Source organism: Mesitornis unicolor, unplaced genomic scaffold (assembly GCF_000695765.1).
Source record: "Mesitornis unicolor isolate BGI_N332 unplaced genomic scaffold, ASM69576v1 scaffold8033, whole genome shotgun sequence".
In the NCBI taxonomy this organism is placed as follows: Eukaryota; Metazoa; Chordata; class Aves; order Mesitornithiformes; family Mesitornithidae; genus Mesitornis; species Mesitornis unicolor.
Window position 1 is genome coordinate 14,326 of NW_010175256.1, and position 17,994 is coordinate 32,319.

The following is a 17,994-nucleotide window of genomic DNA, read 5'->3' on the forward strand; positions in this document are numbered from 1 at the left end:
GCTCTAACTGATGCTGCAGTTCAAAAAACCACTGCTGGTAACAGGGGGTATCAGAGAGGGGTATGAAAACTGAGGCATCTCTCACTGGATCAGGTCCAATGTCCACATTTTAGAAGTCTGAGAGGGTTCAGAAAAATAAGCCATATACATTACTTATCTAGGAAAACTGTCTTCAGTTATGACACTTACAGGTAAAGGCCATTTGATCACAGACTATAAACACCTATACCAGAATATAATCGATCATTAGGAGTAGCAGAAGAAGGTGAAACTAGATCTACTGGATTAACTGAATCCAAAACTCAACAGTGACACCAAGCAGCCACCAGAGACCACCTGCATGTGGAACACTACCATTTCTTAAGATGCTGGGGATTCCTGTAGGAGTTCTCACAATTGCTAATAATGAGACTTCACTTGAAAGCTGCTGGGTGAGTTATTCTGGAGTGAGTTTTGGGTCGAGAATGACAATGTTTGGTTCTGGCTCTAAAACCAACTACAGAAGATACGTGAAGCTGGGACAGAAGAACTCCTTAAGTGATGCCTGCCAGAGCTCATGGTGGATTTAATGAATAGTTATTAAATATCTTTTCACATCAAGACAGAGCTAATTTATTTATTGAGACTCAACGAGTACAAATATCAGAAGATTTTTTGCAGTGACCTTTTTATGGTAGAAACACAATACGTGATAAATGCACAGTAGAGGCTTCGTGGTTTTTTTCCCCCACAAAAATGTTGGCTTGCCAAATGTTTGCTGCATGTTTTCCCTCTGTTCTTCACAGGGGATTACCCCTTTCTTTTCCTCCACCAATATCTTTCTCCCTGTCAAAAACAATTCATGGGCTTACATTTTCAAACCATTTTATTTCAGTGTGTAAAATGATTGTATGCATTTTTTAAGTGCACAAGTCCCACAGTCAAATTCAAAAAGCCAGTACTATCTATATAGTTGGATAAGAACAGAAATATTCCAGGTGTCAAGAAAGGAGAAACACAGGTACCCCTAATGTATAAACCTCTCCACACTCAGTCTCAACCCTCCTATTGTTGTTTTGGACAAGTTTCACAGAAAGACTGCTAGAAAAATCACTTTGCTGAAAGCTAAATGCAATGGAATTGGATATTAAATGTAACTGTTTAGCTCTGATTGTATTTGATCACGATTACAACATTTCAGTGGACGAACAGAACTCTTTCTTACACTGATTTGTACATTGGCTAACATACTTGGATAAATTCAAAGGCCTCAGTTTTAGCAATATATTAAACATTAAATAAAGAAATAATTTGTTTTACAAAGAAGATTAAAAATTAATTTGTATTGTCTGCGTGTTTGATCAACTCCCAGAAGAAGGTGGGTTTACTACTTACTGGTCGAGTAGATAGAAGGTTCCTGAGCAGTCCTAAAGTTTTCATCAGAACATTTACATCAGAATCAGAAAGCAACTGGAATAATTGCTCTGTGCTCAGACCTCGTAAGATGTCTGATTTGATCTTCTGTTCTGCTTGAAATGCCATATTCTGAAAGAGACAATTGTTTTGCTTGATTGTTACCTTAAACTTGGGCTTTTACCCTTGTAGTAGACTATTCCTTTCAAGCATATACCCTTGTAAAATCAATCTTGCCAAGGTTCTAACTTATGAGGAACTGCTACATTTCCACACAGTCTGATGCTGATCTGGTTATTACCCGATTTTTTTGTCCCCTGGCATGCTGCTGACACTACTTCACTGTCTCCCTGAATGATGTTAGCAACCAGACTGGTATCAGAATTGAAGGATTTCTTCTATTTTATAGATTAATTGATAAAGCGTTCCATGCTGATACTGTTTTTCTTCTGTAGTTAGGTAGGATGACAAGCCAGGCTTTAGCTATGTTATTTTTAATAGCAAGTAACACTTTTTTTAGGTGAGATTCACAAGCTTTTAAGCAGCAAAATCCTGAGCAGTACTTGACCAGTGTGTTCTACTTACCATTAAAGCCCAAATGCCGTTTACTCGCAAGGCAAGATTTTCACTCTGTGTTAAACTACATAGAAGTTCTATGGCTCCTGATTCTAAAATAGGCTAAAAAGAACAGAGAGGGGAAAAGACTACTTAGATTAATTGGATATATATGCAAATGCAAACAAAAGACAAAAAACTCTTGCTTATATGTTATTCTGAAGCTCGAACATGATCAGTCCACTCACAGGAACCACAAGCCATACCCTATATTCATAAGCATTAAAAGGCAGGTTTTTATGGAAAACACCCAGGCCAAGATGGCCTTATTCTCACCTGTATCTACGTATGTTGTACACATGCATATGTACATACACAAACATATATACATATATGCTCACACATCTACTGCTGTGATACTGTATACACATCTAGCAGTCACACAGGCAAGTGTTTTCCCCAAAACCTTTCAGCTTACGACTGGTCTCTGAAAATGCTGTCTTCCTAGAGAAACTGCACATTTTTGGGTATCAAATGGGATGTACCATGACTTTTTAGGAGGTTATGGAAAATGGAAGCTACTTGGTATATTTCTTGACATTTAATCTTCGTGTTTAGTAATGAGACGAAACTAAAATCCAACAAAGAAACTTAGCACAACAGTAAAGACTGAAGACTGTTCCTGACAACCAGATTGAAATGTGAAATGTCCTTTCCTTAAAAGATGTGATACTACAACAAGTATCAAGACAGGCACCTTTTCTTTCAAATTGATTAATATAATGAAATTCAGATTTGGAACAACTGCTTTTCAACCTGCATTTGAAGGTTACTATCCAAAGAGCTCACATGCTAAGACGATTCATCCAGTGACTCTAGCTGCACTAGCACGTAAGGTATTTCTTTCTTCCTGAAGTTACTGCTTCAAAAGCAGTGAATAACTCAACAGATCTGAGTTTTTGGGAAGTTGTGTGGGGCTGGGCTGCTGGCTGGTTCCTCAAGACTGCTCCACAGCACCACAGGCAGGAGACATCCCAAAATTGAGTCTGACTCAGCTCTTTTGTAAGGGAAAATACAAGGGTCACTAAACTGCACTTTATGTTATTTATTACATTATTACTTTTATATAAAATTAACTTTCTGTCTCACATCATGACTAAAACCACCGAGATAAAAATCGATCAAGCCAAGGTAATCCAAACTGCCCTGTAGGAGCCCACATACACCACAGTCTTGCAAATGTTTTCTATAATTAAGAATTATTTTAAGCCCTGGAGAATTGTTCCATTGCTATGTATTGCTATGTATGACCTCTATAAAACACAGACACTGCAGAACCCAAGAGCAGATATCCTGTATCATTCACCTGAGAGCAATAAAAACCAGGAGAGTCGGCTACGCCAGCAGTTTCAAGACCACAGCAGTAACTCTCTAAGACAATGGATCATTTTGCTAATTATCAGTTTGCTTTCTCCTTGCTGATGAATTTTTTAGATAGTCCTGTTTTACAAATAAAGAACGCCAAAATTTCACGTCAACTTCTTTTCTTTAGAGACGCCAATTAACTATTCAACCATATTTAACTGTCATAGCAGTGTAAACAGATGATTTTTTCATTCACAAGCTATCAGTGGTACAGTTTGCCTAACATTACAGCTCCGTAATGCTCCATCAGCAGCGGGTACCAATTAAGATGCATTATACAATGCTTCAAAAAGCAGAAAAGTAACTCCTGCATCACCTCTCCTTGTCTCTGGAGAAATACTGACCTCCTTGCTGGGAGAGAACTCCAGAAGAAGATTGCATAGCGTGGAAGATGCTACTACAAGGATTTCATTTGGAGCGTTCTGTAAAACCTGCAGTCACAAAGAGAGCAAGGAATCTCCGTTAACTGGGAGATACGCAGGGGATCATTTTGAAACAGAATGTCTGTCATTATTCTGCACTTGGACATTTTGTACTTTAGGAGATGCTCTGACGGTAGCAGTGTGGATTCAGATGGTGCCCATTCAGCTCCAAGTGATGATACACATAGCATGACAGCCTATACGGGCTAGGGGGAAGAGAAAGCACTTACGTAGTTGTTATTAATCTAGACTAAGATTAGTAATTCTTAACTTTTGGAATGAACATACAAGTTTGAGTTCAGCTGATTTAATACAAATCAAAGTGAACAACCGCCAGCAGCTGTATGGACACAGAAATCTGACACAGACATTTGGTTTTTTCACACAGCTCCCCTTTTATGCTAAAAAACTGCCATTTTTGTGCTTTACATTTATAAAGGTTTCATGTTTTCATGTTTGGCCTTTTGCAAACTCTTAAAATATTCAAACCATTCCTCCCAAGTCCCTTCAGGTGATGATCATGAGTCCCAAATCATGGCATTATTATGGTATAGCGATAGCAAAACCTTGCATAAACAAACTTCCCTTGACCTCCCAGTAAGACAAATGAATTAGAGACCCATGGATTAGTATCACAACTCACACACCTAATTCAAGGACACATGCTTAATTTGCAATAACTGTACTGTGTATATTGTCAGAAAATAATTCCCATGTCATTTCTATCATGAAACTAGAAAATGAAGAAGGGCCTATACTTTAGGGCCTCCAGTTCATGCAAGCAACATAAAAGTCCAGAGCATAGGATAACCAGAGTCAGGTGTGCTAGAGTCCATCACTTCTGAGAATTAGAACATCAGCATTATACTGAAAATTGTCTTTTAAAAGGCCTTACTGAGCTGTTTGCCCTCAGCTTTAGAATCTGCAATGAGATCAAGGTAAAGAATTACAGGAGAAAACACAGATCTAAGCTCTCTAGTAGGGCTGACAAACCACATCTGGACTGTGCCATCCAGTCTGGGCCTGCCGTGAAAGGAGATGCAGTTCTGGTGCCCACGTGGACATTAGGGGTAACAGCCTCACTCACTGATCACTCAAATGATCACTGATTTACCACTTGTTTTGGAGGTCATGGAATTTTGATTTCTAGGTAATTTCTATTAGGACTCTCCAGAAAGGCAGACAAATTGAACAGATGCCTTATCCTCCTTTAACAGAGCACTTCAGTGGTTGAGACTTGGCTTTTCTTTCCTTACCTTCATCAAAGGTTTCCATACAGCGTGATCCTGAAAACTTGTCCTGAGCTGCTGTACAGAACGGGACAAACTGTGCAAACATCTGGAGGGGAGAAGAAACCTTCATGGTGCAACACACACACTCACAGGTACACTACTGTAATACAGACACTGCTTCTACACAAAGATTCAGCTCTGAATTTCTTAAGTAATAGACTGTAAAGAGTAAAAGTGAAATATTGTACCAGTCCAGGATAATTTAAAGAGCAGAAATTACTTCAGATCAGCTGTTGAGAAGTTGGCAGAGACTCTAACTTTTCCATTACCACACAGTATCAGACTCTGACAAGACAGAAGTATCTGTACCAACCAGAAAAGCCTCCTACCTGACTGCAGCTAATCGCACCTTGATACTAGATTCAGACAAGCCATTGACAATACGGTCCATCATATTCTCGGTCTCAATGATCTGGAGCAAAAGAAGGAATTAATATTATGTGAATAAAATAATATGAGCGTTTATGGGTTGTGCTTTCATCTGCAACATTTAAAATATTTTATATAAAACACTGTAGCTAAAAACAGCAAGCCACAGTCTCTTCCTAGATCAAGTGAAAAGTAATGTGCATCCATATACAATGTAAAAAATAAACAAAAATAATAATAAAAACCCAACAAAAAACCCCCAAAACCTCCTACATTCTACGCTTCACTACTGTTTTCAAAATTATTTTCTTAACCATTGTGGAATAACAGGGCTATATATGAATTACCCTAAATATCACATTAAAACACAAGAGTGCATGTGTGAGCACACACAATATTTACAAACTACAGATTATAGACATATTGTGAAGCTATTTGGAAACAAATGCATAGTAGTTCACCTGCCACATTTAGACACTGCCACCACAAGCACTAACAGCTAGGATAAAAGGAAGTTAATGCCAAAATGTACAATAAATCAACTTTGCCATGTACATACGCACCATTTATTTAAAAAGATGCTTTGATATGTGAAAGAAGGATCCTCACTATTAACTAAAGAAGTTCATTCTGCAACCAAGGAGAAACTTCTGGGTTCAGATACCAGAGATCCTGATCCTGATTCACCATTGATGACTCTTCTTGCCAGTTACCTTTGCAATATTGTGTTTGTCTGCCTCCCTCCTGTCCACATTTTGCTTTTTTATTATTTCTCCCTTTTAACCAACAAATCAACTCAGAAAATTCTCCTGCCTCCTGTGCCTGCCATTTTTGTCTGACACAGCAACTCCATGCTTTATTTTAAAAATGCTGCTTTTAATTATTCATTGTTTAATTTCCCTCCCTTTCCCACATAGATTTTTAACATCCAATCTCCTTCCTGTGATCTCTAAGTAGAGTTTGTTCTCCTTCACACCAACTGCTTTATTAAAACAGCGCAAGCCCCTTGGTCACTTCGGAACCATGGGACAAATTTTCCCTTTGCTTCCCAATATGATGAGACTTTCTAGGGTTTGTTTTTGGAAAAATGGCTGTACGACAGTAGGGTACGTGACAACAAAGACCTGTTCTCTCCCTCAGAACATAGGTTTCAGAAATTCATACGCCTCGACAATATCCCTGTACGTGACTAGCAAGGACCACAGCCTGCTGAAAGACAAGTTCCTGTGAGAATCCAGTTCATGGCTGTGAAGATGTTTGCTCTTATATTTTGTTACAGCAAGACACTCATTCTTTGCATGGGATTTGAACAAAAAAGTGCCATGTAAAAGTTAACAGTAACATAGCAGAAAGAGAGCTTTCTTGTTTCAACTTGGCTATACCACAATGGAAAACAGGGATGGAATTCCTGCACTGCCCTCAGCCCAACTTCCAGCTCTAGCTTTGCCCGATTGCTATCACTGTTCACAAGCTCACCTTTTTTCGGATATCTTCGTCATTTGCTCCCAGGGAAGCATAGAGCTTGAAAGCAGCCTGGCGCAGTTCGTGGGCATGCTTCAAATCATGGTCAAGCTATTGAAATAAAGCACAGATGTCAAATTTAGATACTAAAAAGTTACAGGTGGTATTTTCCTACGTTGTAAACTAGGGCATGTTTACTGGGGTTTTGTCTACAACACAAGTGAACTGCTGTTCCGCTAGCTGATGTACAACTGAGTGCGTATCATTGTTAAAAACACTTAAATCAGACAAGTGATGTGCTAGCCAGAGTCCTCACTCATGCAGCTTTTACCTTACAGGGTGTAATTCCCAGTATTTTTACAAAGGAAGCACCCTGGCTCCCAGCTGACTGCTTTCACAGACTTTCTGAACACTCAAAGCAATGTCATAATACTTATAAATTACCCCGCTCACATTTGGAACTCAATAATTTTTGATGCTACAGCCCACATCCATTAGTCCCCAAATCAGCTGCTAAACTGCCTTCTGCTTATTTGAATTTATACTGCAACTATGGTGGATTTGCTCTCTGTTTTTCCAACCTCTTGCAAGTGCAGGTAACTCCTAGTATGAAATGCTACATGAAATCCATATGTTGTTCTGCTCAAACAGAACAGAGCTCTCTCTCAGCTGAACTAAGAACTGAAATCAATTTCTCATCACATGGACTAATATCTCTGAGGAAGCTGAAATGCACTGGTTCCTGAAGGCAAGGCTTTTAAACACTGCCATGGAGAAACGACACATGTCTCAGTCTGGTACGTTACTGCTATTTCTAAAATATGTAATGAAGCTATATTAAAACTACCCATAACCCATCTCTCTATTTCTGACACAAGAATGGCAGCATCCTTCTTACAGGAGTCCAGATATACACCATTGTTTTCATTTGGATAATACAGGCTCCACAAAAAGCAGTCAGTGAGCAAAGATTTGTCTGCTGGACCTCTGGTCACCTTTCTGTTGAGGAACTCAGACATAAAGTTTAAATAGAATTTAAAAAACATCCCGAGCCTGTTTATTCTTGGTTCCGCACTTTCAAACGCACCCTCTTGATGTCAGTGATTGCGCTGACTGAGCTGGGATACTTGAAGTAGTCAGCGAGCATGACGATGAGGTGGTCGGTGATGCTGGCGGTCCTCTGCAGCTCCACATCTGTCTCAATCAAATAGGCCAGCGTTTCTGCTCCTTCCACTCGCTCCTCCAGCAGTCTCTCCTTACTGCACATTCGAACCAAACATGGCAGAGTCTGAAAAGTTAAAGAAAAAAAAAAAACAACCAAAAACCCCCACCATTGTTTAGTGCAGCTATGTTCATCAAGAAGATCACAAAAAGAATCAAGCAGCTATCCTAGAGCAACTCTCAGCAATGTCCTTTAGAGAGGCACCTTTAGACAGAAAGATTTCAGTGGTTTTAAAGACTACATGCATGGTGAAATTGTTCAGGCACTACCAAGTACACAGTAGGCTACTTTTAACCAACTACTCACGTAGTGAAAAATCAGTCTGGGTGAATGCAAGGTTTAGAGGTGACCATGGTCAAAGTTTCACTAAAGCTTAAAAAAATATATAAAAATCCCCTCAGAAGTAATCTAAATACACACAAGAACCAAGCACCCCTGGGATGAATTGCATTTCAGATTTTTCATCTGTCATTACCTGGGATGACAGACACCAAAAATCCACTAACTAAAGCTGTAGATATGTCAGATTCTAGCGCCATAGACGTTGACAGGAACGTAATGTTTCCTTGTTGCAGTATATCCTACATACAACCTACCCTTCCCCAGCAGTACCAAGCAGCAGGACGCAGGGACAGTTCTCTCTGGCGACAGCTCTCCAGGTTAAAACAGAGGCGTGCGGGAGGCACCAGGGGTTGGTAACAAGATGCTGCCCAGCAGCCTGTCGTGGTGAGAAGCATTGATTGCTCTGAGCTGCACACACAGCCAGGTGCAGTGCCAGGGACTTTCACACACGCCGTGGTCACACAGACACTTACTGGGTGCCTGTCCACGAGCAGATCCGAACACCACGGAGGGGCCAAAGACCTCCCACAACAAGTGACTGTGTCTCAGATCACACACACCAAACCCTGACAACGCCTGCTTTGCTGAGCAGAGCCTTCATTGCCAGACTCATTCCAGGAACACAGCATCTCAACTCTCGTACAGGGGCGTGCATGGGGAAAACAACATTTTTGCAAGCATTTAAACTGCATTTCCTTCAGTCTGACCTATGTGCTACTCTCTGGAATGAAGGATCCTAAAAGCATACTAAAAGCTTTGGAGTCTGCCAGACTGCTACAGTAATTATCACAGAAAGCAAATGTGTTTTCTTATTGCAGTATGACAGTGACACTTGAGTGTCTCATGGGGAAAAACAGGCAGTGCTGGTATTATCTGATCTCTGGCTGATCTGCTTGCTCAGCAATATTTCATTTTTCTTCTGCTTTGACTAGCTATAGAAGTTTGACTATTAAGAAAGAGATCAGATTTCTATTGTATTTAGGGAATTTCCTTATAAAGTCACATGCAGTATGAAAGTAAAATCAGTATTTCAGCACAAGAGGTTTTTTTTAAAATAACAAACTTCTTTAGCCAAAGTATGAAGCACACAAATATACAAAGACATTGTGAAACCTGAGAAATCATCTGCTCATGACAGACTCCATGTATAGAGTGTGCAAATATTCCGACTACCGTCTCATGAAATAAGGTACTGAAAGACAAACCAGTGCCTTGTTGTACACAGACACCAGGGCAGCAATGTTGTTTCCATGTTACTTACAAACGGTTACTGAAACAATGACAAACCTCAAATGGACGCACGTCAAACTCTGGGATATTTATTCCTGGACACTGACCTTTTGCTATGATTCTTTATTTAAAGCTTCTTAAAAAAGCCATGTCACTATAAATGTTTAAAGACATCAAGGGAAATTAGGGAACCAATTTTTTAAGTAAAAAAATCAGGAGAAGCCGGTGCTTTGAAATCTTCAGTGTAACAGACTTTGTGCTACTCTTTCAAAGATCCAAATCAAAACAGGATAGCCCTAAGTGAGAACATTTTGGACACAAAATGGTTCAAGCAGCTCACCTTCAGAACAATGCACGAATCGTCCGTCCGTATTGCTCCAGCTCTGCACATGGAAGTAAGGCTGTAACAACACAAAACAGACATTCACCCACCATTGCTGTTTATGGACCTAAATAACATGGACTTACAGAGGAAGAGCCAGGAGGTCTTTGCAATCTCCCAGGACCGTCACAAAACTGAGGCCTCGAGTGCCCTGCTAAGGATAACTGCCCATGGACTAACAAGAAACTCATCTGAAACTCGGGATAGTGTTTTGTCTTCCATTTTCCTGTCATTTTCTTCACTTTTCACTGCATCGTTTTTCTTCCATGCTTTCCAAGGCCCCCTTGAGCCAAAGTACTGCAAAGCAGCAGCCAAAGCTGGGACTGTCAACCCAACCCCTTCCACGCTGGAGTAGATCAGTGAGGAACACCCACAGACCTGGGAGCCTTCAGCCCATAACAAGAACAGTTCCTGTAGCTCCAGACTGCCCTCGTGATTCATCAAGTACCTTATATCTTAAGATCAGGAAAACCAAAACAATTTCTAATACCTAATTCTCTATCTATTCTCAAAGAAACACACAAATAAATTGGAACTCAGGCTGCTACAATGCAGTTAATTTAATTTGCCTTCTTCACTAAATGCTGCCTAACAAAACCAGTAAAACCAGATTGCATAGACCAGCTGTGGTTGGAAAGGAGCGTGGGAGGTCCCCACACGGAGCGGGATTGCCTTCTTCAGACAACCCCTACACACACACACACACGTCTCTGTAACTGCTTCCACGATTCCACGAAGTTCCCAGCTTATGAAGTGAGTGTAACTCTCGTGTTGCTGTTACAGAACTTAGTCACACTTTGTCACAGGTTAGAAAGCCATCATGAATGAAAACACACATCTTAACTATAACGTTAACTAATAACAAAGTTTCATGTGCTCATATAGTAGAATTAAAGAATAATCCATTTTAATTAAAGCAGCTGGGAAGAAGAACTAACTCTGCTCTCTCATCTCAGTGCACACAGTTCTCAATACATCCCAGCCCCGGTCACCTGAGTGAGTCCTCTGCACAGCGGCAAACAAGGACATTCACTTGGATCACATTATTGCATTTCAGAACTAAACTCTAAGGCCATACCATTGACCGTAGTCTAGGCCAAGTAAAACTTATCATAACATCCAAGCTACTTGTAAAAACTGAAGTTGAGCTTATGAATATTCATGTTTGAATACACAATCCTACCCAAACTGCTGCTCAGCAACATTTTTTTTCCTGTTCATGTACAGCAAAGAGTAAAAATTACACTACAAAGGTTATCAGGCAAGAACCACTTCTTCAAGGATACAGATAATTCAAGTAATATCTGTAATTGTTCCTTAGACTGTAGACCACAGATTACTTTGCAACAAGCAAAAAGAGAACAGTTAAAAAGTAAGTATTAAATTGTATGCTATTTCATTTTAATTCCTGATGAAAGTTACCATTTGGCTGACGTGAGCTGCATTTCAATAGGCTTGTCCCTTTGTAACATCTTCACAAAAATTTGTGGTAACAATTCTCCATCGACCGACACTGCAAGCAACAAAAGAGAACTCCAAGTAATTCTAATGCAGCCAGGCAATTAAGAGAGTGCCAGATAAGCAGCAGCAGCATTGTACTTACCATTTACAAGAGTCATTGATACCTGTGGGTTTTCAAAGGCTAGCACTGAGAAGCATTTCAATGCTTGCATTCGAACCTGTGTAAAACCATAATATATATGAAGTATAAATATACATGCTAACTTAAAAGCAAAGCTGGTCTATATTGTTGTTTAGGCTTGTAGAAAATAATCCTGTATAATCAATAAGAAATTCAGATGATGAATAAAAGGCAGACGTAAACATCTAACACATGCACTCCTGTGGTTGTTGGCATTATCGTTCTACAGGGTACGTTGTGAAGACGACAAGCTGGGCTATGAACTCTTTATAACCTCCTCTTGGACACAGGGAAGACCAATCATTATCGTTTTCCCAAAGAATCCAACTTAGTTCAGATATCAGCCTTCCATTTCACCTTCTACAGCTGCACATATCTGAACTGCATCCACGTCTTTCCCTGTTTCTGTGACCACGTTCTAAGCGTGAGAACAAAGCCAAGGGAGCAAGACTTGGACCTCAAGAAGCCTGGCCCTGCAGAAAGCCCTTATTGCAAGTTTGGTTTAGGCCCATCTCACCCTTCTCAATAAAAAGTCTCAGAAACATGGAAGTCCATGGGTAGACAACAACAGCAAAGACAACCGCACTTTTGTGTGCTAATTCTGTAATAACTGATCACAGCCACAGGAGGATCTCTTCTTGTCAGGAGCAGTGAAGTCTTGGTAAGGAGGAACAGAGAGCAGGTGATCTGGCTTCAGACAAAAAAGCCTTATTTGACAGCCCTTCCACTTCCTTCTCAGACAATCTAATGAATACAGCGTGTGCCTCAGAGCAGCAGGAAGCAGAGACTGTGTATTGAAAAAGCAAGGAAAAAGTCAAACCCTCAGCTGAAGAGCTGAAAAACTTACATCTAGCCGGAAGTGAACTATTTAATATAATATTGCTCTATTTAAGATATTAAAACCGCTATGACAACTACTTTCCTTGTCAGTACTGTCCACTTAAAGGCAATTTGTTCAGTGGTTACACGAGAAAAAGAGAAATATGGTCTTGAAACCATTATCTGTAATGTCACTGTAAAAGCTGTAGTCCCTTTCACCAGCAGTGAAGATGCACACTTGTAAAGATACAACACACGGGAAAGACACTGCTAAAATCAGCTGATTATGGGACAAACCCAAAACCAAAGGAAAAGAGATTAACAAGCCCCTGAAACAGAGCCCCAAATGTCCCTTCACCTGAGATTCTCATTTAAAGCCTGGTTTTCAAAGATGGTGTTTTAACTTCACAGAGCACTCCACAGCAACCGGTCTTGTTTTCACAGAAATCCACACAGCAATGCAAACAGCTATTCTAGAAATACAATTATACTTGCTCATAGTTCTAGTTCATACGCATAGACAGAGCTTTTATAATACTAATCTGGATCCCTTTCATAAATGTAGGTAAAACACTGAGCAATTTCAATATCTCACCTTGTAGGAGGGGGACACTAACAGATGTGCGATATTCTGAACAGCTCCGTGGTTAAATAAGATTGTCTGGTGATCTGGACCCTTCCAAGAAAAACATAAAACACCATTTATTCTCTTTAATGAACCTGTAAGAGGTTTTCACTATCTGCAACTCACTGTTAAGTATTAAAGGTAGATTTCCCAACATTTACTTTGTAATTGGTTGTCGTACCAATTTTTTTGTTTATTATTTTTTAGATAAAGAAGTCCAACTCTTATTTTCACAGCATTTGTCCTTCTGCGGTAATCATTTCCACTCTTTTCTTCAATAGGCAATGAAAATAGCTCTCACAAACAAAGAAACATGGATAGAGTACTTATGCTTCTGTTCTTTACTGGAAAGAAGTGAAAGCTCCTTATTTTCTCTACAAATCACGTAAAAGATCCTCAGTTACTAACATCTTCTTCACTGGTGAAGTGAAATATTGATACAGTATCGTTAGGCTGAATTCTGCGGTAGAAAGGTCTGGGAATTTCTGCAGTATGACATGGCTCAATGAGCTTGGGAAAACCAACCTGAGATCTCCCTGGGGCCAGAAACCTGCAAGAGTCTCTGGTGCCATCTGAGCTGTGACTTACAGACATCTCTGCAGAGCAGACCAATGACTCCGGTCACCATGCATCATTTAAATTCAGCTTTTAGAACATTACAGCATTGATCAGACCTTGATGCCTTTCTTGATTAATCTGCAAGTGAAGAAAAGATCTTCACTCCTTCATCTGCTGCTCAAACCCAGCTGAGTCTATGGGCACATCTATACACCCTAGTACACACGAGCGACACTTGATTTTCACATCTGAGACACAGCTGAAATCAGATTGCTCTCATATTCAAAAGAACAAGTTTTAGAACACCCCTTATCTCTAAACAAAAAAGCATAGGAATACTTTTAGATGTAACATATCTGGTGCTTTAAGAGATGCTTCAGCTGCTACTGCCACCAAGAGCTTCCTACCAAGATATGCAATTAAAACAGCACGGTTGAAGTATGAAAACAACTTGCCCTGGCACACAGAAGTGGCTGAGGCAATGATTTAAAGCCGCAGCTATGCCAGTGTTGAAGCTGAAGAACAGATATTAAAATACGTGGGGGAAAAAAAAAGAATGAAATTAAAGTAGAAGAAATCACACTGACCTAGCTGGTTTTAGCAATTCACAAGTATTAGTGATTTTTCAATGAGACACTGATGGTAAATTCTGTGCAAACAGGATGTACAGGGGTGACACCTGGGTGTATTCTTAGCTGCATAACCAGATGTACATGGAAGTATCCAAACTGTACACACCAACCCAGCTTGTTTAATGCACAATCAGGGTAAGCACTAACCCATCAACAGGGACGGTTTTGGATCTAAGTGTGAAAACTGGAGAATGCAATTTGTCATTCCCTCCCCATTCCAAGCAGCTCAGGTCCCAGCTTATAAGCAGGGCCTTTTGCTTTTGCTTCTCTTTGAGTATCAAACAGAGCTCCAGGAGTTGGTCCTGTCACAAACCTTTTTTTTCCAAATATGATTGAATGACAGAATATTTCAGGAAGAGGAATCACACTTCGTGCATGATTTTCCATCACAGAATGACAACTTCCAAGGAAGCAGTAGGACAGGACAATGTAACAATTCATCCCATAATGACATTTTAAAAGCAGGTATCTAAATGCACATGCACCTTGGTTCAGAGATCCAGCACCAGGCCTAAGATCACAGCAGGAAACGCTCTCAGAACAGGCTTGGGAGGAAGCTGCCTCGATTACAGGCTTTGTGCTGGATGTTTCCCAGACACAGATTTTAATTTTCAACTAGTGGTGAAACAATCACTTATGCAGAGATGTTACCACATACAAATATCCGTTCCAAAACTATCTCTTCAAATGATTCATACAATTGCGTGTTTCCAAATGCACACCTTATCTTTGTAATTTGATCACGAAAATAGTAAAGCTTTCCTGCTCACATCACTTGCTCTGGAAACAAATCAACTGCCACAGAGAGAACCTTTAAAAGTACATTTTGACTTGCACTTTACCACGCCGTGCACATCAACCTGCTTTCAGTTCATTTATTTGCTTATACCTTGATATAATCCTGGCTCTGTACGTTAAGAACTGCATCTGCTCCCCCTTGTAAATCAACACTTGTCCGTGCTTAGGATGGCTCTTCTCCAGGGTCAATGTTATCCACCAGTCAATTTTAACTCTCAAAATGCAGTGAGAAGCAGTACAAGTAAGCAGAAAAAGCAGAGAAAAGCAGCAATGTACTAAGAACCTGAATTAAGGATTTCCCAGCTCCAGAGAACAGGGCTGAGCTTTTCCAGGGCAATTGGAGCAGGCAAGAAAGAAAACAGAGCAGCCCAAAATCAGGACTCTGCCAGGAGAGAACACGGGTGCACAGCAGCGAGCAGAGCACAAGGAGAGCAGGAGCTCTGATGTGGCACTACGAGTTTAATGAATAAATCTACCAAGGTGAGGAAAAAAACAATAAAAGCATAAACAACTCTTATAAGATATGGTAAGCCTTATATAAATACTAACTCTTATAGTAACTTATTCCTTTAGGAAAAAAATCAGAGAAGTTCTCTTAATCAAGGCCTTTTGGGGGGCGGGGGGGGTAGATGGAGTCTTCCTTAAAATGTGGTGAATACCAAAACTTTCAGTAGCTAATTTTTTTAAGTGATAAGAGTGTAAGTCAGAAAATACCCCGCAAATTTTGCTTCACTGCATTAGATATATTTTGTTATGTCTGAAAACACAGGAATTGACTTTGATAAGATGACCGGAAACCCAAGATGCAAGTGAAAAAGAAAGAAGGGGACATTTTGGGGTTTTGCTGAACAGATTCATTTGCCTGGGCACAAGAGAAATGAGTTCTTGATCAATCAATCACTTGTTGGTGATCTGTTTACTCAACCTCAAGTATTTTTATTTGTTATGTAGCTAATGTCTATACTGCAAATGCAATTATTTCCTAACACTCAACACATCATCCTGCTTTTCTTGTGCATTCATGTTTCTATCTGTTCACATAATCAACTTTCTCTTTCCAAAACCCTGAGCTTTCCAAAACTTCCACTGTAAAATTTGTTCAAGAGAGATCTGGGGGTAGAGGAGGGCATTCAAAACAGTGTCATGAGTTGGTAAGACTGCACTGCTGTTAGGTGACTGGGCATTTGCCTTGTTAACAAGATACTGGATATGTAAGTCACCAGGAGTTAATGAACTACAAAGAAGTAACTCCATTGGAAAAAGACGTACAGTAACTGTTTTCATGTTGGATTAATGACCTGGAGTTATTAACGTACAGAAATAACTGTCAAGGTACAGGAAAAAAACATATTTCTAACAAAGGAATAATTCAGAGTTCCAGAAGACTCACTCTAAGTGATAAAGTAGAAACATATTTTTCAAGGTAAATACTTACAAATTCCTCAATTTTGGAACTTTTTCATTTGTCAGTCTGGGAGATAAATTTGATCTATGATCTTTTAGTTTTAAACTGCTTCTAAAAGGGAAAGATGCTGTACAAATCTGAGTTCCTACACTGAATCATTTTGATATAGTTACTGTTAACACATGGGAACAGGAACTACCGAAGACCCAAAAAACAGTGGTGTGTGGAAACTTGGAGGCGGAGGGAAGACAAAAACCTCTGTGTTTGGGGTGGGGTTTTAAATTAGTTCTCCCATATCAAGAGAATTGAAAAAAGGAATGAACACGTATCTGGACAAACCTGTACCTGGTAGAGCTCAATGGAGAAGAGCATTTCTCCTCCTCTCTGCAAAGCGATGCTCATGCTGTCTGGAGACTTCCAGAGGGAAAACAACAACAACCAAGCCTGCCAGTATTTCTATTGAGAATAGAAAGGACCGGTATTTCCCTGGACTTTTGACTTTGTGTACACGCCCTGTACAAAAAACCCCACTTACGTGCCTAATTTGTTATACATCTACTCAAATAAATCTGTCAGTAAATCCAGAGCAATAACAGTTCGGTCCTTAATGCCACAAAGGGCAGTATCATCTTGCACAGTTTCTTAAACGCCAGAAACACAAGTTGCATAAAGACCCCATATTCTCTTCCTTACTTTGCAGCAGTGCGAGAAGATCTGACATATGTATTCCTGCGTATAACGAGACCTACTGAGCAGCGCCATGAGGTGGGAGATAACAGTAGCATCCTGGAAACAAGTAAGAAAAGAAAAAAGTATGATAATGGTATCTGTAAATATCATTTAGAGACAGCTTTTACCCCTTAAGATTGCACACAAGCCTGAAAATTTCAGGTTTTTTTTAATCAGTGTGCTACCTTGTCCACTATCTCCTATCAAATATTGCTATAAATGTGAGGTGAGACAGAGGTCTTAAACATAGATGAGAAATGCAACATTACAGGTCAAGTAAGTCCTTGTTACTACTGCAAACAAGACGACCTTTCACTGCTGCCAACTCTATGGGTTTTCAAAGGACACAATAATCTTCTTCCAACTTACCGTGTATAGCAGATCCTCTGGAGTTACGGGACTGATGAAAATGGTTCGGAGACATCGCAGGCAAGCTTCAATAAACTTCAGATCTGGTGACAGTAATCCTATAAATACAGACAAAAACTACTATTCAGTTCCATTATCTTCAGTTAATTGAGTATTTGAGGAATGTTTACAAACAGAGATCCATCAAGGGAAAAGTACCTTGCAGTAAGGCTGGGATAATATGGCAGTCTAGCAGGGATTTGACATTGTTCTCTGTCCCCATGGCAAGGCTTCCCAGGACCACTGCGCATTCTGTTCTCAGTTCTGTGCTGGAAGTTTCCTGCTG

The 17,994-nt window shown here is 40.0% G+C and overlaps 1 protein-coding gene across 1 annotated transcript in view; it reads right to left on the bottom strand.

Annotated features, from left to right (window-relative positions):
* Positions 1-17,994, bottom strand: part of ARMC8 (armadillo repeat containing 8) — a 31,837-nt gene that overhangs the window by 5,481 nt on the left and 8,362 nt on the right. Inside the window, exons 3-15 of the mRNA XM_010181320.1 lie at positions 17,868-17,994; positions 17,670-17,767; positions 13,149-13,229; positions 11,696-11,771; positions 11,515-11,605; positions 10,051-10,111; positions 8,004-8,204; positions 6,932-7,027; positions 5,416-5,498; positions 5,051-5,132; positions 3,717-3,803; positions 1,978-2,070; positions 1,375-1,524 (exon numbers count right to left, since the gene is read on the bottom strand). The exon at positions 17,868-17,994 is cut by the window's right edge and continues 1 nt beyond it. Coding sequence (XP_010179622.1) covers positions 1,375-1,524; positions 1,978-2,070; positions 3,717-3,803; positions 5,051-5,132; positions 5,416-5,498; positions 6,932-7,027; positions 8,004-8,204; positions 10,051-10,111; positions 11,515-11,605; positions 11,696-11,771; positions 13,149-13,229; positions 17,670-17,767; positions 17,868-17,994 — 1,326 coding nt within the window. The remainder of the gene's footprint in view (positions 1-1,374; positions 1,525-1,977; positions 2,071-3,716; positions 3,804-5,050; positions 5,133-5,415; positions 5,499-6,931; positions 7,028-8,003; positions 8,205-10,050; positions 10,112-11,514; positions 11,606-11,695; positions 11,772-13,148; positions 13,230-17,669; positions 17,768-17,867) is intronic.